Source organism: Schistocerca gregaria, chromosome 5 (genome assembly GCF_023897955.1).
Source record: "Schistocerca gregaria isolate iqSchGreg1 chromosome 5, iqSchGreg1.2, whole genome shotgun sequence".
NCBI lineage: Eukaryota > Metazoa > Arthropoda > Insecta > Orthoptera > Acrididae > Schistocerca > Schistocerca gregaria.
The window spans coordinates 374,933,469-374,961,398 of NC_064924.1; the positions used below are offsets into that span (position 1 = coordinate 374,933,469).

At 44.3% G+C, this 27,930-nt stretch overlaps 1 protein-coding gene across 1 annotated transcript in view; it reads left to right on the forward strand.

Annotated features, from left to right (window-relative positions):
* Positions 1-27,930, forward strand: part of LOC126272532 (eEF1A lysine and N-terminal methyltransferase homolog) — a 90,078-nt gene that overhangs the window by 919 nt on the left and 61,229 nt on the right. Inside the window, exons 3-4 of the mRNA XM_049975445.1 lie at positions 19,440-19,656; positions 19,755-19,979. Of these exons, the coding sequence (XP_049831402.1) occupies positions 19,440-19,656; positions 19,755-19,979 (442 nt within the window). The remainder of the gene's footprint in view (positions 1-19,439; positions 19,657-19,754; positions 19,980-27,930) is intronic.

Here is a 27,930-nt window from a genome sequence, read left to right on the forward strand (position 1 = left end):
ATCAGGATGAATGCAGAGGCTGAAGTGCAGCCCCTCAAGTATGAGGGTCAGTATCATAACAGCCTCACTGCCTCATTCAGTTGATTCATGTTATACAGTGTTCTTTGATTTACACACAGTGTGCTTCAGTTGATATGTAAAATCTATTTTTGCTGTTTATCACCGCATACACTTATACGTGTTGAGTATTTCCGTATTAATACACTTCAAGTAGAGCTGTTAATTGTTTGCCACTTGTATTTTGCCAACTTTTAGAATTAGGATAGTATAGATAGGTTCAGTTTGCACATGTTAATTAATAATGTATGTAGGGCTTCTTGCTCGTCATTCAGGTTTCACAGACTTTGTCAAGCACTTGTACGACTTTGTATTTAAATTATTTGCTGAAATAAGATTTATTACAGGGTAGTGCAGATCATTTGTTGTCTAATTTTATTGGTGCATCAAAATTCAAATGTGTTGGTTATAAATTTCATCTGTAAGTAAATATGCAGTGATCAATTTTCCCAGCTCATTCAACATGTACCCACAAGAAGTTTGTGTAAAAGCACACACAACTCAAAATAATTCCTTCTGTGCATGCATAATTAACCTCCAAGTGAGAAGTTAGACGAAGATAGTGTACTCAATATGTGCACTTTGGAACTTTGATCCCAACAGACTCTCCTCCCTCATCCACCCCAAATTGTGGCCTTAATGACAAATGGACTACAGCGTAATTTGAGAACTATGTCTTACTGTTGGTAGTGCTTACATTAAATAATTTATAGACATCATCATTATGATGTGAACCCTGTTACGTGGGGTGATTCACCTATTTATAAAAATAATCAGCCATTGTTGACATACAGTCCATAGGTATTTCAAACACTTATCAAACAAGTAAAATTGTGAGGTAAATTCGAAAATCTATTGTTATAGAGAAATCTGAGGAGTGTTCTGATGCATGTTATAAATGTCAACTCTGAGACTGCTAAGAGGCTGGGGTGTAATGTATCTTTTACTCAGAACAAGATGAGGTGTGCTTCTGGATGTTGATTTTGAATTAGTAACTTGTATAAACATTTACTGATAGTTAGTTCCATGGGTCATTTTGCAAGATTATGATGTGGAATGAGTTGTCTTACATTCACATCACAACTTAATTTCTACATATGGGTACATTCTGAACATGCACAGAGGCAATGGAACAGTCATTCTTCCCATGCTCCATATGTGAGTGGAACAGGAAGAAACCCTAATAACTGGTACAATGGGATGTGCCCTCTGCCAAAGACATCAGTGGTTTGCAGAGTATGATACAGATGTGGAATAACCTATTTGCTAGACCACTTTATTGCCAAGGAGTCTGAGACCCTGTCATGCATTAGATTTGTGGTATTAAAACATTAATAAATAAAAATAATAAAATTCATTTGCATCAGCTAATTTCCCAGTAGGATGTCAGTCACATTTCCAAGAATTATCCAGAAAATAAAGTAATTTTAAGACAGTTCAATGGCAATATGATTGCTGGATTAAAATGTTCCCTGTTATGCATCCAGAAGTTAATTAAAATGGTACACTTCATCAAAACCCGCAGAATATGTATGCCCCAGTAGAAGCAAGATTCACTAGTTATCCTGGTGTTGCAAAGGTAGGTAATAATCCTTGGAATGTAATAGCTGAACATCATTTTTGCTTTCCATAGACAATGCTTACAATGGTGCATGTTAACTTACCTGTGAATTGCTTTGAATTATTTAATACATTTGGAAATGAGTATGTTAAGTATTACAGGACTGCATCTTTTTCGTGTTGTGTTAGAGATATTAATCTCATAAATTCTGCATTTGAGGATTGATGTGGAAGAAATAAGTGATCCAGCACTGCAGTCAGAATTTGACAGAACAGTGGATGATTCATGAATTCAGATTTCCTATAGAGTATTTCCATAACATTGTCAGTGGCGAGGTTAGCAAATAAAACATTATGCTTTTAAACTGCTTAACAAAAAAAGAGAGAGAAAAATTGAAGTTCCACTCAATGAAGATTACATTGGTAACAAGATGGGAAGACGTACAAGAGTAGTAGTTCTAGCATGGAGCAGTTTGACAAGGTGAAGAAAAAAAAAAGAAGCTTCCTTACATTTGTGGACACATACAAAGCAGTCAGTATTGTGAGGTGGAAATATATATTCACAATCCTTAAAAGATTACGACCAAAGGAAGTCAGATGAGTTGTGTAAAAAGTCTACCAACCAAAGTGGGCATTACAAAAGTGAAAGATCAATAAAAAGTTTTTATTAAGGAGAAGTTAAATTAGGCTAGTTAATTATCAAGACCGTTGTTTCACTTGCATGTGGGAGAATCAATAAAGAAACAGGAATATTTGTTAGAGGATTTATTGGGATGGTATTGGCATCCAACATACCCTTGAGGCTGAATGTTTATTGAAGGAATGGACAACATGCTTAGCATAGAATACAGGATGTTTTTGAGGACCTCACTGACAAACTTGCAGAAATGATAGGTCACAAAGTGGATTTTTAATATTTTTGTTAAGGTTACAGTAATGAATAATAATTGAATATGTAAGACACTATCTGCCTTGATTGCGGTAATGAAACCAACCTTTACCTAGGTTTCAGTCCAAATAATTGAGCCTTCTTCAGAAGATATACCTGAATCTATAATTTGTCCAAGAGGGCATGGTCTAGGGGAAAAAAAAACTAAAACAGCCTGGGTAGGCCATGCCCTCTTTGACAAATTATAGATTCAGGTATATTTTCTGAAGAAGTCTCAAATATTTGGGCTGAAACCTAGGTAAATCTTGGTTTTAGTATCACAATTGAGGCTAATAGTTTCTTATACATTAGATTATCATGATTGCTGACTGTGCTGCAACGTTGAAATGTTGAAAATACAAGAATAATAATTACACAAAATTGTTTATTAGGCATGTTATGACAGTAATTGTCATAAATTGTTGAAAAAGCCTACTTTGTGCCCCAATACTCGTTGCACACATTTGTATCGATACTTGACCAGCTCTAGAGAGCATGCCAGGATTCTGTCAGATTTTGTGGAATGCATAAGTGTTTCAGGCTGTCAGTTCAGCTCTAGTGGCAGTTGGAGTAATGTAAACCTGCTCTTGGCATTTCCTCATAGAAAATAACCAAGGGGTGTCAACTTGGGCAAATGCCCTGGTCATACAACAGCTCTTCCTCATTCTACCAAGTGTTCCCCGAAATCGAGAGTTAGCTGTGCTCACGCAACAATGCTGAACTCTCCTGGGGCTCCATCATGCTGCAACCAGAGACTTGTGTGCATAACAAGTGGGAGATTGTCCAGCAGTTCCTGTAGTGTGGTTGGCAGGAACTGTAAATTACCTGCTCCAGTTAACCTAGGTGAAATATTACAAATCCTAGATGATCATAATCCACAATTTCTGTCCACATGCTTATGGGAGAACCTTTGCTGGTACGATATAACAGCAACCGCTTGGAGACTCACGTATTTCCAGAGTGGCTGTTCCTGCTGTTGAAATACCTGTCACATGTAAAGAAGGCCCCATCTGTAAATAAATTTTGTTGAAGGCAACATTATTCAATCTGTGGTATATGAACCATCGCATTTGATGTGGGTAATAATCTGGTAATAAAAAACCGCATCTTTTGAAGACTGCACTTCTGGGCTGTAATAATCTTCAGAGATACAGGACCTTAGTAACTTGGTACACAGCACATGTGCTACTTCAAGGTTCACTGCTAAATCTACAGATCACTTTGCCCTCAAAATCTGGTTCTCATATCATGCCTGCAACCACCAGTATGCTAAGAACGCAAACTCCATTTCTTGTAAGCATCCACAAATTACAGCAAATGTACTGTGATGTGGCTGTTTTCTGTAAGGGAATTAATTTTTGTTGATATGAAGAACTGCTCTGACATTACCTGTTGCCTCACTGTCATTAAGCTCGTCAGATCTATACTTCATGGATTGTTGAGTGCTAACAGCAAGAAAACTTGAATTCAGAACTAGTAACATGCACGGCACTGAAGATAAACTTACAACAGCCCAAGTTGAGTGACAGAATTGTTAAATACTCCACAAAACAACTTAACTAGGAGAGGCAAAAAATGGACCACTAGGTGGCAGTGCGCATCATGGGTGTGCACATAAAATATAAACGACAGACCAAAACACACATGTTCTTTAACAAAAGATGATTGTCTTTGTGTGACCTATCATCCCTCAAAGTTACTTGGTAAGGTCCCGAGATCCTTGTATAGTAAGGGCAAATAGAGTTAGGAATAGAACTTAAGAGTGGCGCAGAGGAGAAAAATGTCTTCCTTAACATCAAAATTGGGAATGGTGTGGTACTGGATGAAATCTCTGCAGTCTTTTCGTGACTGCAAAAAGTTTTTATGTTTCAGGGGGAAAACACAAATATTTGTTAACTGTGGTAGTAGCAGCAATTCAGTCACAATATAGTGGCCATTGCAGTGTGGCATGCATAGTTGGCACAGAAGCTTTCAAAGAGTCTAGGATCACTATTGAATCAAATGAAACCATACTGTGACCATTGGTGGAGACTTTAATCAGCCAACAATTAAATGGGAAAATTAGTATTGTTAGTGGTTGGTGTGTGATGAGACATCTTGTGAAACAGTACTAAATGCCTTATCTGAAAACTACCTAAAACTGGTAGTTACACACCCCATTCATGATGGAGATACATTGGATCTAATGGAAACATAGACCTGACCTCTTTGAGAATGTCCACATCGAAGCTGGTAACAGTGACCATGACACAATTGTTGAAATAGTGATTACCTAAGTATAAAGGCCTACCCCCATGAACCATGGACCTTGCCGTTGGTGGGGAGGCTTGCGTGCCTCTGCGAAACAGATGGACATACCGTAGGTGCAACCACAACGGAGGGGTATATGTTGAGAGGCCAGACAAACGTGTGGTTCCTGAAGAGGGGCAGCAGCCTTTTCAGTAGTTGCAAGGGCAACAGTCCGGATGATTGACTGATCTGGCCTTGTAACAGTAACCAAAACCGCTTTGCTGTGCAGGTACTGCGAATGGCTGAAAGCAAGGGGAAACTACGGTCGTAATTTTTCCTGAGGGCATGCAGTTTTATTGTATGATCAAATGATGATGGCGTCCTCTTGGGTAAAATAGTCCCCCATTTGGATCTCTGGGCGGGGACTACTCAAGAGGATGTCGTTATCAGGAGAAAGAAAACTGGCATTCTACAGATCGGAGCGTGGAATGTCAGATCCCTTAATCGGGCAGGTAGGTTAGAAAATTTAAAAAGGGAAATGAATAGGTTAAAGCTGGATATAGTGGGAATTCGTGAAGTTCGGTGGCAGGAAGAACAAGACTTTTGGTGAGATGAATACAGGGTTATAAATATAAAATCAAATAGGGGTAATGCAGGAGTAGGTTTAATAATGAATAAAACAATAGGAATGCGGGTAAGCTACTACAAACAGCACAGCGAACGCGTTGTTGTGGCCAAGATAGATACGAAGTCCACACCTACTACAGTAGTACAAGTTTATATGCCAACTAGCTCTGCAGATGATGAAGAAATTGATGAAATGTATGATCAGATAAAAGAAATTATTCAGGTAGTGAAGGGAGACGAAAATTTAATAGTCATGGGTGACTGGAATTCGACAGTAGGAAAAGCGAGAGAAGGAAACGTAGTTGGTGAATATGGATTGGGGCTAAGAAATGAAAGAGGAAGCCGCCTGGTAGAATTTTGCACAGAGCACAACTTAATCGTAGCTAACACTTGGTTTAAGAATCATTAAAGAAGGTTGTATACATGGAAGAACCCTGCAGATACTAAAGGTATCAGATATATTATATAATGGTAAGACAGAGATTTAGGAACCAGGTTTCAAATTGTAAGAAGTTTCCAGGGGCAGATGTGGACTCTGACCACAGTCTATTGTTCATGAACTGTAGACTAAAACTGAAGAAACTGCAAAAAGGTGGAAATGTAAGGAGATGGGACCTGGATACACTGAAAGAACCAGAGGTTGTACAGAGTTTTGGGGAGAGCATAAGGGAACAATTGACAGGAATGGGGGAAAGAAGTCCAGTAGAAGAAGAAGAATGGGTAGCTCTGCGGGATGAAGTAGTGAAGGCAGCACAGGATCAAGTAGGTAAAAAGACGAGGGCTAGTAGAAATTCTTGGATAATAGAAGAAATATTGAATTTAATTGATGAAAGGAGAAAATATAAAAATGCAATAAATGAAGCAGGCAAAGAGGGATACAAACATCTCAAAAATGAGATCGACAGGAAGTGCAAAATGGCTAAGCAGGGATGGCTAGATTACAAATGTAAGGATGTGTAGAGGCTTATCTCACTAGGGGTAAGATAGATACTGCCTACAGGAAAATTAGAGACCTTTGGAGAAAAGAGAACCACTTGTATGAACATAAAGAGCTGAGCTGGAAACCCAGTTCTAAGCAAAGAAGGGAAAGCAGAAAAGTGGAAGGATTATATAGAGGGTTTATACAAGGGCGATGTTCTTGAAGACAATATTATGGAAATGGAAGAGGACATAGATGAAGATGAAATGGGAGATATGATATTGCGTGAAGAGTTTCACAGAACACTGAAAGACCTGAGTCAAAACAAGGCCCCAGGAGTAGACAACATTTCATTATGACTACTAATGGCCTTGGGGAGCCAGTCCTGACAAAACTCTACCATCTGGTGAGCACGATGTATGAGACAGGCGGAACACCCTCAGACTTCAAGAAGCATATAATAATTCCGATCCCAAAGAAAGCAGGTGTTGGCAGATTTGAAACTTAACGAACAATCAGTTTAATAAGTCACAGCTGCAAAATACTAACACGAATTGTTTACAGACGAATGGAAAAACTAGTAGAAGCCGACCTTGGGGAAGATCAGTTTGGATTCCGTAGAAACACTGGAACACGTGATACAATACTGACCCTACGACTTATCTTAGAAGAAAGATTAAGGAGAGGCAAACCTACGTTTCTAGCATTTGTAGACTTACAGAAAGCTTTTGACAATGTTGACTGGAATACTCTCTTTCAAATTCTAAAGGTGGCGGGGGTAAAATATAGGGAGCGAAAGGCTGTTTACAATTTGTACAGAAACCAGATGGCAGTTATGAGTAGAGGGACATGAAAGGGAAGCAGTGGTTGGGAAGGGAGTAAGAAAGGGTTTGTGGCCTCTCCCCGATGTTATTCAATCTGTATATTGAGCAAGCAGTAAAGGAAACAAAAGTAAAATTCAGAATAGGTATTAAAATCCACGCAGAAGAAATAAAAACTCTGAGGTTTGCCGATGACTTTGTAATTCTGTCAGACAGCAAAGGACTTGGAAGAGCAGTTGAATGGAATGGTCAGTGTCTTGAAAGGAGGATATAAGATGAACATCAATAAAAGCAAAATGAGGATAATGGAATGTAGTCGAATTACGTCAGGTGATGCTGAGGGAATTAGATCAGGAAATGACACTTGAAGTAGTAAGAGTTTTGCTATTTGGGGAGCAAAATAACTGATGCTGGTCGAAGTAGAAAAGATATAAAATGTAGACTGGCAATGGCAAGGAAAGCGTTTCTGAAGAAGAGAAATTTGTTAACATCGAGTATAGATTTAAATGTCAGGAGGTCGTTTCTGAAAGTATTTGTATGGAGTGTAGCCATGTATGGAAGTGAAACATGGACGATAAATAGTTTGGACAAGAAGAGAATAGAAGCTTTCGAAATGTGGTGCTACAGAAGAATGCTGAAGATTAAATGGGTAGATCACATATCTAATGAAGTATTGAATAGGATTGGGGAGAAGAGAAGTTTGTGGTACAACTTGACCAGAAGAAGGGATCGGTTGGTAGGTAATGTTCTGAGGCATCAAGGGATCACCAATTTGGTATTGGAGGGCAGCGTGGATGGTAAAAATCGTAGAGGGAGACCAAGACATGCACACACTAAGCAGGTTCAGAAGGATGTAAGTTGCAGTAGGTACTGGGAGATGAAGAAGCTTGCACAGGATAGAGTAGCATGGAGAGCTGCATCAAACCAGTCACAGGACTGATGACCGCAACAACAACATACTGCATAATAGATGCAAAATGTAGTGTAGGGCTATAGGTAGAGAGGTGCTGGATGAAATGTATTTGGCTATCAAGATAGCAGTGCATGATTCCTTGAATGTCTACTGTGGCTGAATATTGTCAGATCTTTCACAAAACCCGAAGAAATTCAGGTGATATGTAAAGGCTGTTACTGACAAAAAGTCAGTTTCCAGGCACTCATGCCCCCCTGTGGGTTCGGGGGTAAGAATAGGCCCACGGTATTCCTGCCTGTCGTAAGAGGCGACTAAAAGGAGTCTCAAACATTTTGGCCTTGTGAGATGGTCCCCTAACGGGTTTGACCTCCATCCTTCTAAATTTTCCGAAGAGCGAGCCGATTGGGGAAGGGCGCCTTACAAGGAGCGATGTGTCCATCAAGCATTACCATCTCTAGCCAGGTTTGTCGTCATCGCTTAGCAGTCCCGCTCACCTACCATCTCTTGGGCGTGGATTTGTTCTTGGGTGCGGTTTCTTGCAGTCTGCTATGCTGTGTCGCTTTATGCGCCAATGACGATATTGGACTACATCACCTAAAATCCAGCACGGTAGCCAGTCCGTTGTGGTGGGGCCGCCATGTACCCTGTTGGTTGTAGCCCCCTGACTACACAGGGATCGCTCTGCTGATGCCAGCACCGTTAACTCCCCACGTATGCCAAGGAGTAGATGCCTATCTCCTTGGGGCATTGGGACTCCCGGCAATGGCCATCCTGCCAGGTGGTCGTTGCTGAGGCTGGGTGGCGCCCGTGGGGAGGGCCCTTGGTCGGAGTAGGTGGCATCAGGGCGGATGACCCGCAATGAAGCGTGGTACATCATCTCTTGCTGGTGGCCAGCCGCCAGCAGTCTCTAAGCGTTCCAGGGCTCAATACAACGCAACTACATATGACCCCAAATCGTTCCCCTCCCTGGCTACACCATGGGAGGAACGAAAGACTAAGGATGCCAGCGAACCATACTCGCCCCGCTACCTGGTGTGTACGAGAGCTGATGGTGAATCCTTTACATCCATGAAGCCTCAGTTTTTCGTCGAGCACTTAGAGGACAAGTTCGGGGAGGTGGAGGGCTTGTCCAAAATGCGCTCGGGCTCGGTTTTGATCAAATCGGCGTCCTCCGCCCAGTCCCGCCGGTTACTCGATTGTAACAAGCTGGGGGATGTTCCGGTTACAATCACGCCCCATAAGAGTCTTAATATGGTCCAGGGCATAATATTCCATCGGGACCTTCTATTGCAGTCCGATGACGAGCTTCGCGCCAATTTAGAGCGGCGAGGTGTTCACTTCGTCCGGCGCGTACATCGTGGTCCAAGGGATAAGCAGGTTGCCACCGGTGCCTTCATCTTGGCCTTCGAGGGTGATACTTTACCTGAGAAGGTCAAGGTGATGGTCTATCGTTGTGACGTCAAGCCCTATATCCCTCCCCCGATGCGGTGCTTTAAGTGCTGGAAGTTCGGGCATATGTCTTCCTGCTGTACTTCCAGCCTCACATGTCGAGATTGTGGACGCCCATCACATCCCAATACTCCATGTGCTCCGCCTCCCATCTGTGTAAACTGCGGAGAGCACCACTCACCTTGCTCGCCGGACTGCAGGATCTACCAGAAAGAGCGCAAAATCGTGGAGTATAAGACCCTGGACCGCCTGACATACACTGAGGCCAGGCAGAAGTTCGAACGCCTCCATCCTGTTCGAATGACTGCCTCTTACGCCGCGGCTACTACTGTTATGGCCCCATTGGCTCTCCCTCAGACTGCCACCTCTCAGAGCCGGAATGCTACACCTGCCCCCTTGATGGTGGGGGGCACTTCACTCCCTGCTGCTCCTGCACTACCTGCCTCAGGAGCAGCAACCCCCCAACCATCGGGGACATCAGTCCCCACTTCTAAGCTGGGGAAGCCTCAAACTTCCCCTGCTCGAATAGCACGGAAAGGGTCCCTTGGGTCCCTTCCTTCCCAGGTTTCCGCCTCTGGGAAGGGTGACGTCAGCCAATGGAAGAAAAGCAGACCAGCGGCTGATCGCAGGGCTTCCCGCTCCTCCTCCGTCCCGGAGACTGACTCGCTGGAGCCCTCCCAGCCAATGAAACCCAAGGACCAGAGAGACAAGACGAAGAAGAAGACCTCTAAGGCCAAGGACCACTCGGTGGCATCCACCCCACTGCTCCCTACAGGCTCTGCGTCCGGGGATAAGGTGGAGATCCGGGCGTCCGCTGAGGACCTGGATCTCGCCGGACCCTCAGACGCCATGGAAGCAGATTGTACTGGTCCTCCATCGGTGGCAGCAGGTGACCCAGTGGCGTGATCTGCCTCCTCTGCCCCTTCACGCCTTTTTCGGACATGGACAAAGCAATACTCCAGTGGAACTGCAGCGCTTTTTTCCACCACCTTGCTGAGCTTCGCCAACTCATCAGCAGTCACCCTTTCCTCTGCATTGCCCTACAGGAAACTTGGTTTCCGGCAATGCGGACCTCTGCCCTACGTGGGTATCGGGGTTATTACAAGAACCGGGCAGCTTATGATAGGGTATCTGGTGGAGTCTGCGTCTTCATCCTTAACTCTGTCTACAGCGAATGTGTACCTCTTCACACGCCTTTAGAGGCTGTCGCTGTAAGGATGTGGTCGCCTCAGCCTATTACTGTCTGCAGTTTGTATCTTCCGCCAGATGGTGATGTCTCGCGTCATGTGTTGGCTGCATTGATAGCACAACTGCCTCCTCCTTTTGTGTTACTGGGCGACTTTAACGCCCATAACCCCCTGTGGGGTAGCGCCGCGATTACTGGCCGGGGTAGAGATGTCGAGACTCTTCTCTCGCAGCTTGACCTCTGCCTCTTAATCACGGGAGAGCCGACACATTTCAGCGTCGTCCATGGCACATTTTCGGCCATCGACCTTTCTATCTGCAGCCCCGGACTTTCACCATCCATCCACTGGAGTGTCCATGACGACTTATGTGGTAGTGACCATTTCCCCATCTTTCTGTCACTACCACAGCGTCACTCTTCTGAACGCCCCTCCAGATGGGCTCTTAATAAGGCTGATTGGGGCTTGTTCTCCTCTCTCGCCACTATTGCACCTCCTTCCCCTGACACCATTGATGCGGTGGTTCAGTCGGTCACCACCGGCATCGTTTCTGCGGCGGCATCTGCGATTCCCTGTTCATCCGGGTCCCCTCGGAGGAGGACTGTGCCTTGGTGGGCGCCCGAGATCGCAGAGGCGATTAGAGATCGCCGGCGGGCTCTTCAACGCCATAAGCGTCACCCGTCCTTGGAGAACCTCATCGTTTTTAAACAGCTCTGTGCCCGTGCCCGACGCCTTATTCGCCAACGGAAGCAGGAGTGCTGGGAACGGTATGTTTCCACCATTGGCGTCCGTACCTCTGCATCGCAGGTTTGGGCTAAGATTAGGCGACTCCATGGCTATCGGCCGCCTGTCTCTGTCCCTGGGCTTTCGCTGAATGGAGTGGTGTGTACTGACTCCGACACGATTGCGGACCGGTTAGCAGCGCATTTTGCTCAGTGTTCCGCATCTACGAATTACCCACTGGCCTTCCGCTCCCGGAAAGAGCGGTTGGAAAGTTGGAGGCTTTCCTTTCACACGCGCCACGCGGAGTCGTACAATGCTCCTTTCAGCGACTGGGAATTCCAGAGTGCCCTATCTGCTTGCCCTGATACGGCTCCTGGGCCAGACCGCATCCACAGCCAGATGCTGAAACACCTCTCTGTGAATTGCGAGCGACGCCTCCTAGATGTTTTCAACCGCATCTGGGTTGAGGGTGTGTTCCCGTCTCAATGGCGAGAAAGCATCGTCCTCTCCGTGTTGAAACCTGGCAAGAACCCGCTGGAGGTGGACAGCTACCGCCCCATAAGCCTCACCAACGTTCTTTGCAAGTTGCTAGAACGTATGGTGAGCCGGAGGTTGAGTTGGCTCCTCGAGTCTCGAGGCCTTCTGGCTCCGTCTCAGGGTGGGTTCCGCAAAGGCCGCTCTGCCGTCGATAATCTGGTCTCCCTAGAGTCTGCCGTCCGTACAGCCTTTGCACGCCGCCAACATCTGGTTGCCGTCTTCTTCGACATGCGGAAGGCGTACGATACGACTTGGCGATATCACATCCTGGCCACACTTCATGGGTGGGGTCTTAGGGGCCCGCTACCGATTTTTATTCAGAATTTTCTGTCGTCTCGTTCCTTCCGCGTGCAAGTTGCTGCGTCCCATAGTTCCTCCCGGGTCCAGGAGAACGGGGTCCCACAGGGGTCTGTCCTCAGTGTCTCCCTGTTTTTAATTGCGATCAATGGGCTCGCTGAGGCGGTGGGATTGTCCGTCGCAGCTTCGTTGTATGCAGACGATTTCTGCCTCTACTACAGCTCCGCTGGCATTGCAGTTGCTGAGCGCCAGCTGCAGGGCGCTATCCGCAAGGCGCAGTCGTGGGCTGTAGCGCACGGCTTCCAGTTTTCGGCCGCTAAGACCTGCGTTGTGCATTTCTGCCGGCGTCGCACGGTTCACCCTGAGCCACGCCTTTACCTTGACGGTGAACCTCTTGCTGTGGTAGAGACGCATCGGTTCTTGGGACTGGTATTTGATGCCCAGTTGACTTTTGCTGCCTCATATTAGGCAGCTTAAACAAACATGCTGGCGGCATTTAAACGCTCTCCGTTGCCTTAGCCACACCAGATGGGGTGCCGATCGGTCCACCCTTCTCCGGCTGTATCAAGCGCTGATCCAGTCCCGCCTTGATTATGGGTGTGTGGCTTATGGTTCGGCGTCGCCCTCGGCGTTGCAATTGCTGGATCCCATCCATCACTGCGGGATCCGACTCGCCACAGGAGCATTTCGGACAAGCCCTGTTGACAGCTTACTTGTGGAGGCTGGTGTTCCTCCATTGCGGATCCGGCGCGACCGACTTCTGGCCGCTTATGCTGCCCACGTTTGTAGCTTGCCAGGGCATCCCAACTACCGTCTCCTGTTCCCGCACTCGATCGTCCATCTTCCAGACAGGCGGCCCCGGTCAGGGTGTACGATCGCGGTTCGCATCCGGGCTCTACTGTGTGGGATTGAGTTTTTTCCTCTCCCGCCTGTTTTCCGGGCCAATCTCCGTCTGCCCCCTTGGTGTGTGCGCCGACCATGCATTCGGCTGGATTTGGCACAGGGTCCGAAAGACTCGGTCCCTCCTCCGGCCCTCCGCCGCCGCTTTGTTGCTCTCCTTGCCGAGTTTCCCGGATCTGCCGTGACCTATACCGACGGTTCGATGGTCTCTGGTCGCACTGGTTACGCTCTTACTCTAGAGGATCATTGTGAGCAACGGTCGCTGGCACCTGGGAACAGTGTATACACTGCCGAGTTGGTTGCCATCTATCGCGCCCTAGAGTATATCCGTTCCCGCTCAGGTGAGTCCTTTGTCATCTGTAGTGACTCCCTGAGTGGTTTACGAGCTCTTGACCAGTGCTTTCCTCGTTCCCGTCTGGTGATGGCCATCCACGAGTCGCTCCATGCTCTTGCCCGTTGCGGCCGCTCCGTGGTCTTTGTTTGGACCCCAGGTCATGTCGGCATCCCGGGCAATGAGCGGGTTGACACGCTGGCTAAACAGGCAGTGAGTTCACCGGCTCTGGAACTCGGCCTTATGGAGTGTGATCTCCTGTCGCTTTTGCGCCAGAAAGTGCTTGGTGCCTGGGGTGACGAGTGGCGCACCCTGCCCACGCCCAACAAACTTCGGGTGGTGAAGGAGACGACTCGTGTGTGGCGCTCCTCCATGCGGGCCTCTCGGAAGGACTCTGTCGTCCTCTGCCGGCTGCGCGTTGGCCACACGTGGCTGACGCACGGCCATTTGTTGCGCCGGGAGGACCCACCGCTATGTCGCTGCGGGGCAGCTCTGACGGTGGTCCACATTTTGGTGGACTGCCCGCTTTTAACAGGACTCAGGCAGACGTTTGCGCTGCCTGATACCCTCCCTGCCCTTTTATGTGATGACGATGCTATGGCGGACCTCGTGTTGAGTTTTATTCGGGCAGGGGGTTTTTATCGTATGATTTTAGTGTTTGTCCTTTTATTTCCTGTATTGACTTGGGCCTTTGGCCTGTGGTTTTAAACTGTGGGTTTTAATGTCATTTGGTGGTTGGCTTTTCCTTATTTTCATGGTCGGCCAACCACCTTCACACGCGGTGCGATTTTAGTTCCGTTTGTCTGGTCTTTGTCTGCCTTTCTTGTATTGTGTCGTCCCTTCTCTCAGTTCTCCGTTTTTAACGACTGACAGTTTTTATTTCGTGTGATTTTATCTTGGAACAAGGGACCGATGACCTTAGCAGTCTGGTCCCTTCAATCCCACACCCAACCAACCAGGCACTCATGAGACGGCAGTTGAATTGAGGATAGAAAAGATAAAGCTACAATAATTAACTCTGTTTTCAAATGTTGCCCCAGTTTAATCCTTGGACCACTGAAAACACGAGTGAAATAAGTGTGTGATGTTGAGAAACAGCTGAAATCATTAATACTCAACAAAGCTCCAGGATCCAACAGAATACCCATCAGATTCTATACTGAATTTGTGGCCAGTTTTAGCTCATCTTGTACGTATAATCTATTGTAGAGCCCTTGAACAAAAACAGTTTCCAGTAGTAGGAAGATAGCACAGGTCACACTCATCCACAAGAACAGTAATAGAAGTGAGCCCCAAAAATACCATCCAGCATCCTTCACATCAGTTTGTTGTAGTATCTGAACATTTTCTGAGCTTAAACATAATGAGGTATCTCGAACAGAATGACCTCCTCCCTGCTAACCAGCATGGATTCAGAATACCTTAGTCATGTGAAACTGAGTTCACACTTCTATCACATGATATACTGAAAGCTTGAGATCAAGGCATTCGGGTAGATGCAGTAGTTCTTGATTTCCAAAATGTGTTGGACTCAGTACCACACCTATGTTTATTGTCAAAAGTATGATCATAGGGTAATCAAATGGAATGAATTGAAGACTTTCTGATAGGGAGAATGCAGTATGTTGTTGGAGATGGTGGGTCATTGTTACATGCAAAAGTAACTTAAGGTATGCCCCATAAAAGTGTGTTAGCACCCTTGCTGTTCATATTGCATACAAATGACCTTCTTGACAATAGTAATCCCAGACTTTTCGCAGATGATCCAGTTATTGTAATGAAGTAGCAGCATAAACAGTCAGTCAGATCTTGATAAGATTTCAAAGTGTTGCAAAGATTGCCAACTTGCTACAAGTGTGCATAAATGTAAAATTGTGCCCTTCACAAAATGAAAAAAAATATAGTTCCCTATGACTACAGTACATTCACAGTTGGAACTTGCCACCTCATAGATATGTGGGTGTAACACTTCTCTGAGATATCGAGTGGAATGATCACACAGGATCAGTTGCTGGTAAAGCAGGTGGCAGACTTCAGTTTATTGATAAAATACTGAGTGCTGATAACCGCGCAGTTGAGTGCCTAACAAACCAATCATCATCATCGACCACTTGATGATTTGGCCTCTTTGAGCTGGTGTGCAACACAAGATACCCACAGGTTCTTCGAGTTCTGCCAATCTTGAGCTCCCTTTTACCAATTTAATCAAGATGTTTTTATTAAGTCTCTGTCCAATGTTCGTCCCCTTGGTAGTTTTTGGTAAATTGGGCTCCAGTCTAGTACTTGTTTTAACCACCTGCCACCTTTTGTTAGTAACATGACCAGCTCAATGCCATTTCAGGGTATTCACTCTTTTTGTTACGTCACTGACCTTTGTTCTCTGCCTGATGTAAACTCGTTGTGTAGCCCAGCATTGATCTTTCCATTTGTCTTTGGGCTACTGTTAGTTTTCTGACAGTGAACTAATTTAATGTTTGTCTCACAGCCACAAGTTGTGACTGGTAGTATACATTAGTCAAAAACTGTCTTCTTCAGCTTGGTCAACATCTTGGACTTCGAAACTGAAGGGAATCTTCCATAAGCATGGCAGCCTAATTTATTACATCAAAATATATCTGGTTTTAGGTTTCCTTTCATATTTTGCAGATGACCAGTATAGATATAGTCCGTGACACTTTGCAGTTGCGTCAGACAGATATATAGTATTTCCCTCCCTCTTAATTTTATCACAGTTTATTTTTAGTCCAATTTCAGAGCAGACTGACAAAAGTTCACTAACCAATATTTGAAATTGTTCTATACTATTTGTAAGTAGTACAATATCATCAGTGAACCTGAGGTTATGTAATCTCTTTCCCAGAATTTTTATTCCCTTTATTTTCCAGTCTAATTTGAACGTTGCTTTTTTGAGGACTGCTGAAAATAGTTTTGCAGATATAGTCACCTTGTTTTACACCCGTTTCAATGGTAAATTCATTGTTTCTTTTTTAACTACATATACAAATGCTGTGGAAGTTGTGTGTGTGTTCTATAAGACTTTTAAGCCTCTCCTATTCCTTGCTCTGTTAGAGCTTCAAACAAAACTGAGTGACTTGAATGCCTTTTCAAAATCTATGAAGGTAAGGCAAAGAGTTAGCTGGTACTCATTTGTACTACTAATTGTTCAGCGTGGAGTGAGGATGTGATCAATTGTACTCCCTACTTAGCACTCATATACAACCGCTCGCTCACCGATAGATCTGTACCTACAGATTGGAAAATTGCGCAGGTCGCACCAGTGTTCAAGAAGGGTAGTAGGAGTAATCCATTTAACTACAGACCTATATCATTGACATCGGTTTGCAGTAGGGTTTTGGAGCATATATTGTATTCAAACATTATGAATCACCTCGAAGGGAACGATCTATTGACACGTAATCAGCATGGCTTCAGAAAACATCGCTCTTGTGCAACGCAGCTACCTCTTTATTCGCACGAAGTAATGGCCGCTATCAACAGGGGATCTCAAGTTGATTCCGTATTTCTAGATTTCCGGAAAGCTTTTGACACCGTGCCTCATAAGCGACTTCTAATCAAGCTGCGGACCTATGGGGTATCGTCTCAGTTGTGCGACTGGATTCGTGATTTCCTGTCAGGAAGGTCGCAGTTCGTAGTACTAGACGGCAAATCATCGAGTAAAACTGAAGTGATATCAGGTGTTCCCCAGGGAAGCATCCTGGGACCTCTGCTGTTCCTGATCTATATAAATGACCTGAGTGACAATCTGAGCAGTTCTCTTAGACCGTTCGCAGATGATGCTGTAATTTACCGTCTAGTAAGGTCATCCGAAGACCAGTATCAGTTGCAAAGCGATTTAGAAAAGATTGCTGTATGGTGTGTCAGGTGGCAGTTGATGCTAAATAACGAAAAGTGTGAGGTGATCCACATGAGTTCCAAAAGAAATCTGTTGGAATTCGATTATTCGATAAATAGCACAATTCTCAAGGCTGTCAATTCAACTAAGTACCTGGGTGTTAAAATTACGAACAACTTCAGTTCTAAGGACCACATAGATAATATTGTCGGAAGGCGAGCCAAAGGTTGCGTTTCATTGGCAGGACACTTAGAAGATGCAACAAGTCCACCAAAGAGACAGCTTACACTACACTCGTTCGTCCTCTGTTAGAATATTGCTGCGCGGTGTGGGATCCTTACCAGGTGGGATTGACGGAGGACATCGAAAGGGTGCAAAAAAGGGCAGCTCGTTTTGTATTATCACGTAATAGGGGAGAGAGTGTGGCAGATATGATACACGAGTGGGGATGGAAGTCATTACAGCATAGACGTTTTTCGTTGCGACGAGACCTTTTTTCGAAATTTCAGTCACCAACTTTCTCTTCCGAATGCGAAAATATTTTGTTGAGCCCAACCTACATAGGTAGGAATGATCATCAAAATAAAATAAGAGAAATCAGAGCTCGAACAGAAAGGTTTAATGTTCGTTTTTCCCGCTCGCTGTTCAGGAGTGGAATAGTAGAGAGATAGTATGATTGTGGTTCGATGAACCCTCTGCAAAGCACTTAAATGTGAATTGCAGAGTAGTCATGTAGATGTAGACTAAACCCTGCACGGAACCCAGCATGCTCAATGGGTTGGATGAGGTCAAGTATACTTCTTTTCAATTTGATAATCAAAATTCTAGTAAAAAATCTTCTTACAGTTTAGACAGGAGGCTGTTAGGGTGCTAGTTATTTAAATCTATAGCACTACCTTTCTTATGTATTTTGTCTTTATTTCAATCTTGTTCCATTGTGCAAACAACTTGAAAATATTGTAGCTAAATATTTATAGATTTGTCATCTATCAGCTTTAAAATATTGACTAAGAGGTCATTACTGTCTGGTGTCATCCCTGACATTGTAGTTCAGGATGTGTGAGAAAGTGATGTACCATATTCTGGAATAGTATCCCACCTAAGCAACAATATTATCTTCAGTAAATAATGGTTTGGATTTCAGGAAGGTTGCTCTACTGAGAATGCCATTTACACATTCACTCATCAAATTTTACAAACATTAAGTAACAAAGTATTGCTAGTTGATGCTTTCTGCACCCTGTCTAATGTTTTGTGAATCACAATATTCTCGTATATGAAATGAAGTTTTATGGGATTGATGGTGCAGCCGACCAGTGGATGTTCTGTCTACATGTATTCCCTCATAGTTCGTTGTAAATAATTCACTGCAGTTCAAAAGGAACAATTATGTACATAATTACAGTGGTGGAAGAAGAAAATGACATTCATTACTCCAAATTAAGAATGTCTTTAATACAAAAAAGGGGTGCACCATGCTGCACCCAAAATTTTCTGTTATGTACCCATTAATATAAAAGTGACATTCTATTATTGTAGTGTGTAAAAGGGCATGGGTAGGAATTACTAACTTATATCTTGGGGGGGGGGGGGGGGGGGTTACAGCTCATCAATATCAACATGCAGCCTTATATGATTTGTGATGTGAATATATAGTGACTCGTTCTTCCACATCATTGAGTTCTATCATGCAAATGATCCATGGGACATCAAACTAATCTATCACATTTCATGCAAGCTGTTGCCTCAGACTGTGGTTGGTATTTGCTAAAAAGCTTTAGAGATGCTTGCTTTACTAACTTCAAGTGACTAAAATAAATGAGAGACCAGCAGACTCAGCAGATAATATTCTATGACATAATTAACACTTCAATAAGTAGGCCTAAATAGACATTCCCCTTCCTTTATATTGTAAAATCCAAATCATGATGCCTGATAGAGTAAGTTTTAATTTGTGATATTATGGAATAAATGGAAAATGCCATTTTAGTATGTATTTCATTGTTCATTACAGTGAGCAACCAATCATTAGTTGATAAATAATTGCATTATAGTAGAGTTATAAAGACAACATTTATCACCAATACTGATCTGTGTTTTGTTTTTAATAGGCATCTAACAAATATAGACATTAGTCATGTTGTTATACGGCAGATGATTGAAACACATGGCAAGGATCGGCCAGATATGGTTTATAAGCAGATGGATGCCTTACATATGACATTCGATGATAATGAGTTCAGTGTTGTTCTCGACAAAGGAACACTTGATGCTTTGATGCCAGACAACAGTGAAGAAGTTCAGAAGAGAATAGATAAATTATTCAGTGTATGTACAATTTGTTATACTTGTAACTTTTATCTTGCATTAATGACATTCATTAAAATATATTAAATCTTTCTCTTTTTCTTATTATTATTGTACAGGAGATAGATCGTGTCCTACGGGTGGGTGGCCGTTATGTCTGTGTCTCTTTACTTCAAGAACACATTCTTCTGAAACTGTTGGAGTACTTCCCGGCTGCAGGGTGGATGTTCAGAGTTTGCAGGTGTATTGAAGCTGAAAGAAAATCACCTGATGGAGATGGGCCTGCCTTCCCCGTTTTTGTAGTAATTTGCACTAAGTTTAAGAAACTGGCCAATGCAACACCAGTAAGGAAACAAACAAATGTTATTAAACTAGTAATATTCGTAGTTTATGTTAGTCCATTATTTTGGAAACAAAACTTCTGATACATTAAGAATTGGAGGGGTTGGGAGAAGAAAGTGCTACCCCACAAAAGTGTATGTTGAGATATTGAATGTTTATATTTGATTAATTTCAAAGGCAAAAACAAAAGTATAATAAGAAGAAACAGTTTATAAATTAGGCAGCCCTTTCTAGTGGTACATATGGATACTAGCTATCATGTGATGCATTCGGAAACATTAAGTAGCATGAACAGTCAGTTTCTTAATAAATTAGGTTCATGACTTTTTCTGCCAATACCTTGATTGGTGTACATATCTTTATGGCATAATGTTGTAAATCTCAGTTGCTGACTCTGTTTCGTAACAGACACCATTGTATGTTTATAAGTAATAGTGGTAGACCAAGCCAACAATATTTCATTTTGTGTGTGTGTGTGTGTGTGTGTGTGTGTGTGTGTGTGTGTGTGTGTGTGTGCTCACAACTTGTAGATTTTATCAGCTTTTTCTCTCTCTCTCTATTCGTTAAGTCGGTTCTGACTCTTCGTGACCCCATGAACCAAATCGCACCACTTTTTCCTGTCTTGGACTTTCTCCCGTAGACCTTCCAGATTGGAACACATTGCTTCTGTGATGCCATTGATTCATCTCATCCTTTGACATTCTCTGCTTCTAGTTCCTTCAATCTTCCCCAGCATTAATGTTTTTTCCAGCGAGGCATGCCTTCGCATTGTGTGTCCAAAGTAGGTCAGCTTTTGTTTTAACATTAGACCTTCCAGGGAGAAATCTGGTTTTATTTGCTCCAATATTGATCTGTTGGTTCTCTTTGCAGTCCATGGAACTCTAAGAAGTTTCCTCCAACACCACAATTCGAAGGAGTCAATTATTCGCCATTCAGCCATCACAACTGAAAAGACCATAGCCCTCATCAGCTTTTTACTTAATTTTTATCCAACAATTTTGCTCTCATCTGTGTCCTATTATTGCTTTCCTGTTTTCTAATCTGCATTTTACTCAAGATTTTGCTTTTTGATATTCCCAGTTCTTTCTTTCTCTGCTTCTCTCGCATGTGGTTGCATTTTTTGATGAATGTTCTCTCCTCAGTGCCCCATCTTTGATCTCTGTGGTTGCTCTTGCTTCAGTGATTAGCTGCTAGTGAGTTATTTTCTCTCATCCTTCATATTCTACATTTGTATTTTGCACCAGTATGACATACCCACGTGCATGTGCGGGGTTTAGAATAGGCCCGATGTATTCCCTGCCTGTCATAAGAGGCGTCTGAAAGGAGTCTCTCACATTTTGGCCTTTGTGATGGTCCCCTGTAGGGTTTGATCTCCAGTTTTCCAAATTTTCTCAAAGAGTGAACCAATTGGGGAAGGGCGCCTTATATGGTGCATCGTGTCCATCATGTGCTGAGACTTCTCCAATCCTTCGTCGACATGGATCTACACTTCCGCTCATTCTCCAGCTGTTGGGCGAGGTCACTCTCCTGCATATGTTTTATTCCATCCACTGTGCAGTATCATTTTCTGTTCTGACGATGATAAAGGACCTGTTTGCTTGGCTGGACCTGATATCCCGCACGGTAGCCAGTCCATTGTGGTGGGGCTGCCATGTACCCTGTAGGTTGTAGCCCCCTGACCACACAGGGATCACTCTGCTGATGCCTGCACTGTTAACTCCCCATGAATACCAAGGAGTAGATGCTCGTCACCCGGGGGCAGCGGGACTCCTGGCAGTGGCCATACTGCCTTTGTTGCAGCTGGGTGATATATTGCCCGAGAAGGTCAAGGTGATGGTCTACCGCCATGATGTCAAGCCATATATCCCTCCCCTGATGCGGTGCTTTAAGTGCTGGGAGTTCGGCCATGTGTCATTCCGCTATACTTCCAGCGTCACATGCCAAGATTGCGGATGCCCATCACATCCCAATACTCCATGTGCCCCGCCTCTCATCTGTGACAACTGCAGAGAGCATCATTTGCCTTGCTTGCCTGATTGCAGGATTCTCCAGGAAGAAAGGAAAATCATGGGGTACAAGACCCTGGACAGACTGACCTACAATGAGGTTAAGAGAAAATTTGAACACCTGGATCCCATGCGTATGACATCGTTTTACGCTGGCGCTGCAACAGTTCTGGCATTATCAGCACCGCCAACCCAAGTCATCTCTGAGTCGCAAGACTACACCTGCCCCTTCGATGGTGGGGGGCATTTCCCTCCCTGTTGCTCCTGCATCACCTATTTTGGGAGCAACCCTCCCCCTCCCCCCCTTCCCCCCCCCCTTCCAACTATCAGGGACATCCGTCCCCTCCTCCTAAGCCACAGAACTGGAAGTCTTCTTCAACTTCGCTCACTGGGAAGGGATCCCTTGGGTCACTCCTTTCCCTGGTTTCTTCTAGTGGGAAAGATGACACCCGCCAGTGGCTGAAGAGCCCAAAAGCAGCTGGTCGTAGGGCTTCACACTCATCCTCAGTCCCGGAAACTAAGCCAGCGAAGTCCTTCCATCCAGGGAAACCCAAGGAGCAGTGATAGAAATCCAAAAAGAAAACCCCCAAGACTAAGAAAATTGTGGTGACACCCTCACCACCGCAACCTACAAGCTCTATGTCTGAGATGGGGTGGATCTCTCCAGACCCTCAGACACAATAGGTATAGACTACCCAGGCAATAAATCAGTGGCAGCAGGTGACTCTGAGGCAAAACTGCCTTATTGAATGTTCCATGCCTTCAGAGTCTCACGATGTCATCCTCCAGTGGAATTTCAGCCGTTTTGTCCACCGCATGACTGAGCTATGGCAACTGTTAATCTTTACACCTACTATCTGCATTGCTCTCCAGGAAACCTGGTTCCCAACAATGTGGACCCCTGCCCTCTGCTGCTATAAGGAATATTACCTTAGTGACTATAAGAATGTCAGGTGGAGTTAGCGTTTATGTCCTAAATTCGACTGGCCGCAATGGTCTAGCAGTTCTAGGCGCTCGGTCCGGAACCGCGCGACTGCTACGGTCGCAGGTTCGAATCCTGCCTCGGGCATGGATGTGTGTGGTGTCCTTAGGTTAGTTAGGTTTAAGTAGTTTTAAGTTCTAGGGGACTGATGACCACAGACATTAAGTCCCATAGTGCTCAGAGCCATTTTTTTCCTAAATTCGGTCTGTAGTGAACATGCGCCCCCTTCAAACCCTTCTTGAAGCTATGGCTGTCAGAATAAGGACGATGCAGGAAATAACTGCCTGCAATGTATATCTTCCTCCAGATGGTGCAGTACCCTTGGATGTATTATTGTTGTTGAGGTCTTCAGTCCTGAGACCGGTTTGATGCAGCTCTCCATGCTACTCTATCCTGTGCTAGCTTCTTCATCTCCCAGTACCTACTGCAACCTACATCCTTCTGAACCTGCTTAGTGTGTGCATGTCTTGGTCTCCCTCTACGATTTTTACCCTCCACGCTGCCCTCCAATACTAAATTGGTGATCCCTTGATGCCTCAGAACATTACCTACCAACCGATCCCTTCTTCTGGTCAAGTTTTGCCACAAACTTCTCTTCTCCCCAATCCTATTCAATACTTCCTCATTAGTTATGTGATCTACACATCTAATCTTAAGCATTCTTCTGTATTACCACATTTCGAAAGCTTCTATTCTCTTCTTGTCCAAACTAGTTATCGTCCATGTTTCACTTCCATACATGGCTACACTCCATACAAATACTTTCAGAAACTACTTCCTGACACACAAATCTATACTCGATGTTAACAAATTTCTCTTCTTCAGAAATGCTTTCCTTGCCATTGCCAGTCTACATTTTATATCCTCTCTACTTCGACAATCATCAGTTATTTTGCTCCCCAAATAGCAAAACTACTTAACTACTTAAGTGTCTCATTTCCTAATCTAATTCCCTCAGCATCACCCGACTTAATTCGACTACATTCCATTATCATCGTTTTGCTTTTGATGATGTTCATCTTATATCCTTCTTTCAAGACACTGTCCATTCCATTCAACTGCTCTTCAAAGTCCTTTGCTTTCTCTGACAGAATTACAATGTCATCGGCAAATATCAAAGTTTTTTATTTCTTCTCCATGGATTTTAATACCTACTCCAAATTTTTCTTTTGTTTCCTTTACTGCTTGCTCAATATGCAGATTGAATAACATCGGGGAGAGGCTGCAACCCTGTCTTACTCCCTTCACGACCACTACTTCCTTTTCATACCTCTCGACTCTTATGATTGCCATCTGGTTTCTATATAAATTGTAAATAGCATTTCGCTCCCTGTATTTTACCCCTGCCACCTTTAGAATTTGAAAGAGAGTATTCCAGTCAACATTGTCAAAAGCTTTCTCTAAGTCTACAAATGCTAGAAATGTAGGTTTGCCTTTCCTTAATCTTTCTAAAGATAAGTCGTAGGGTCAGTATTGCCTCACGTGTTCCAGTGTTTCTACAGAATCCAAACTGATCTTCCCCGAGGTCGGCTTCTACTAGTTTTTCCATTTGTCTGTAAAGAATTCGTGTTAGTATTTAGCAACTGTGGCTAATTAAACTGATTGCTTGGTAATTTTCACATCTGTCAACACCTGCTTTCTTTGGGATTGGAATTATTATATTCTTCTTGAAGTCTGAGGGTATTATGCCTGTCTCATACATCGTGCTCACCAGACGGTAGTTTTGTCAGGACTGGCTCTCCCAAGGCCATTAGTAGTCATAATGAAATGTTGTCTACTCCGGCGGCCTTGTTTTGACTCAGGTCTTTCAGTGCTGTGTGAAACTCTTCACGCAATATCATATCTCCCATTTCATCTTCATCTACGTCCTCTTCCATTTCCATAATATTGTCCTCAAGTGCATCGCCCTTGTATAGACCCTCTATGTACTCCTTCCACCTATCTGCTTTCCCTTCTTTGCTTAGAACTGGGTTTCCATCTGAGCTCTTTATGTTCATACAAGTGGTTCTCTTATCTCCAAAGGTCTCTAATTTTCCTTTAGGCAGTATCTATCTTACCCCTAGTGAGCTAAGCCTCAACATCCTTACATTTGTCATCTAGCCATCCCTTCTTATCCATTTTGCACTTCCTATCGATCTCATTTTTGAGACGTTTGTGTTCCTTTTTGCCTGCTTCATTTACAGCATTTTGATATTTTCTCCTTTCATCAATTAAATTCAATATTTCTTCTGTTACCCAAGGATTTCTAGCAGCCCTCGTCTTTTTACCTACTTGATCCTCTGCTGCCTTCACGACTTCATCCCTCAGAGCTACCCATTCTTCTTTTACTGTGTTTCTTTCCCCCATTCCTGCCAATTGTTCCCTTATGCTGTCCCTGAAACTCTGTACAACCACTGGTTCTTTCAGTTTATCCAGGTCCCATCTCCTTAAATTCCCACCTTTTTGCAGTTTCTTCAGTTTTAGTCTACAGTTCATAACCAATAGACTGTGGTCAGAGACCCCATCTGCCCCTGGAAATGTCTTACAATTTAAAACCTGGTTCCTAAATCTCTGTCTTACCATTATATAATCTATCTGATACCTTTTAGTATCTCCAGGGTTCTTCCATGTATACAACCTTCTTTCATGATTCTTAAACCAAGTGTTAGCTATGATTAACTTGTGCTCTGTGCAAAATTCTACCAGGCGGCTTCCTCTTTCATTTCTTAGCCCCAATCCATATTCACCTACTACGTTTCCTTCACTCTCTTTTCCTACACTCGAATTCCAGTCACCCATGACTATTAACTTTTCGTCTCCCTTCACTACCTGAATAATTTCTTTTATTTCATCATACATTTCTTCAATTTCTTCGTCATCTTCAGAGCTAGTTTGCATATAAACTTGTACTACTGTAGTAGTAAAATTTACTGTCGCAATTCGAACTCTCACTCTTAAATAGTGAGACCACCACACACTTCAGTGTGGCTCATGGTAGTTACTCGGCCATATCAATTTGCAGCCCAGGACTTCTCCCATCTATCCACTGTAGAGCACATGACAACCTGTGTGGTAGTGACCACTTCCCCATCTTCCTGTCAATGCCCCATGGGCAAAGATCAAACGTCTTTTCAGTTACCAGTCCCCAACACCTGTCACCAGTGTTACCATAAATGGCAGTTTATGTACTGACGCAAATGCAATTGCCGAACACTTTGCTCGAGCCTCTGCTTCGGAGAATTACCCCCCAGCCTTTCGCACATTCAAACGGTGGATGGAACTAAATGTCCTCTCATTCACTACATGCTGCAGTGTATCCTACATTACCCCATTTACAGAGTGGGAGCTCCTCAGTGCCCTTGCACATTGCCCCAACACAGCCCCTGGGCCCGATCCCATCCACAGCCAGATGTTTAAATATCTCTCATCTGAATACAAGCAACATCTTCTTGTCATCTTCAACTGGATCTGGTGCTATATCGTCTTTCCATTGCAGTGGCGGGAGAGTACTAGAGCACCATTTCGGTGCTCAAACCTGGTAAAAACCCGCTTGATGTGGATAGCTATCGGCCTGTCAGTCTCCCCAATGTTCTTCGTAAGCTGCTGGAACATATGGTACGTTGGCAGTTGGATTTGGTTCTGGAGTCATGTGGCTTACTGGCTCCATGCCAGGGTGGCTTCTGCCAGGGTCACTCAACCACTGATAATCTTGTGTCCATCAAGTCTGCCATCTGAACAGCCTTTTCCAGACTTCAGCACCTGATTGCCGTCTTTTTTTACTTACATAAAGCATATGACACGACTTGACGACGACATATCCTTGCCACATTGTGTGAGTGGGGTCTCCGGGGATCACTCCAGATTTTTTATCCAAAACTTCCTGTCCCTCCGTACTTCCCGTGTCTAAGTTGGTGACACCCATAGTTCCATCCATATCCAGGAGAATGGAATGGAGTCCCACAGGGCTCTGTATTGAGTGTCTATTTTTTGTGGTCAGTAACGGTCTAGCAGCAGCTGTCAGGCCCTCCGTCTCACCTTCTCTGTATGCAGACGACTTCTGCATTTCGTACTGCTGCAGCATTAATGTTGTTGCTACGTAGTGCCTCCAGAGAACCATCCATAAGGTGCAGTCATGGGCTCTAGCCCACGGCTTCCAGTTTTGAGCTGCAAAGTCGTGTGTTGTTCAATGCACTTCTGTCGGTGTCGTGTTGTTCATCCAGAACCTGCACTTTACCTTAATGACAGTCCACTCAATGTAGTGGAGACCATCAATTCCTAGGACTGGTTTTCAACACTTGATTGACTTGGCTCCCTCATCTTCGTCAGCTTAAGCAGTAGTGCTGGCAGCACATCAGTGCACTCCTTTGCCTGAGCAACACCAATTGGGGTGCAGATCGCTCTACACTGCTGCAGCACTACAGAGCCCTTGTCCAATCCCAAATTGACTAAGGGACTGTGGTTTATGGTTCGGCAGTGCCTTTAGCTTTGCATTTACTCGATCATGTGCACCACTGTGGGGTTCGATTAGTGACAGGAGATTTTAGGACGAGTCCGGTGACCAGCGTACTGGTGGAGGCTGATGTCCCAGCACTGTAGATCAGACATGTACAACTGCTCACCAGTTATGCAGCACACATTCGTAGTTTCCCTGAGCATCCGAATTACTGTCTCCTTTTTCTGCCCACGGCAGTCCACCTCCCGCACCAGCGGCCCAGATCGGGGCTAACGATTGCGGTTCTCATGTGGTCCCTTCTCTCCAAACTGCTGTCTTCCCCTTTACCATCACTACTTGCAGTCTGTTCACGTACGCCTCCATAGTGTACGCCTCGGCCACAGCTTTGTGTGGACCTTTGGCGTGGCCTTACGGACTCCGTTAACCCCACCGCCCTCCGCTGTCACTTCTTCTCGATTCTTGACGTGTTCCGGGGCTCTGAAGTAGTTTGCACCGACGGCTCAATAGTTGATGGTCACGTAGGCTTCGCATAT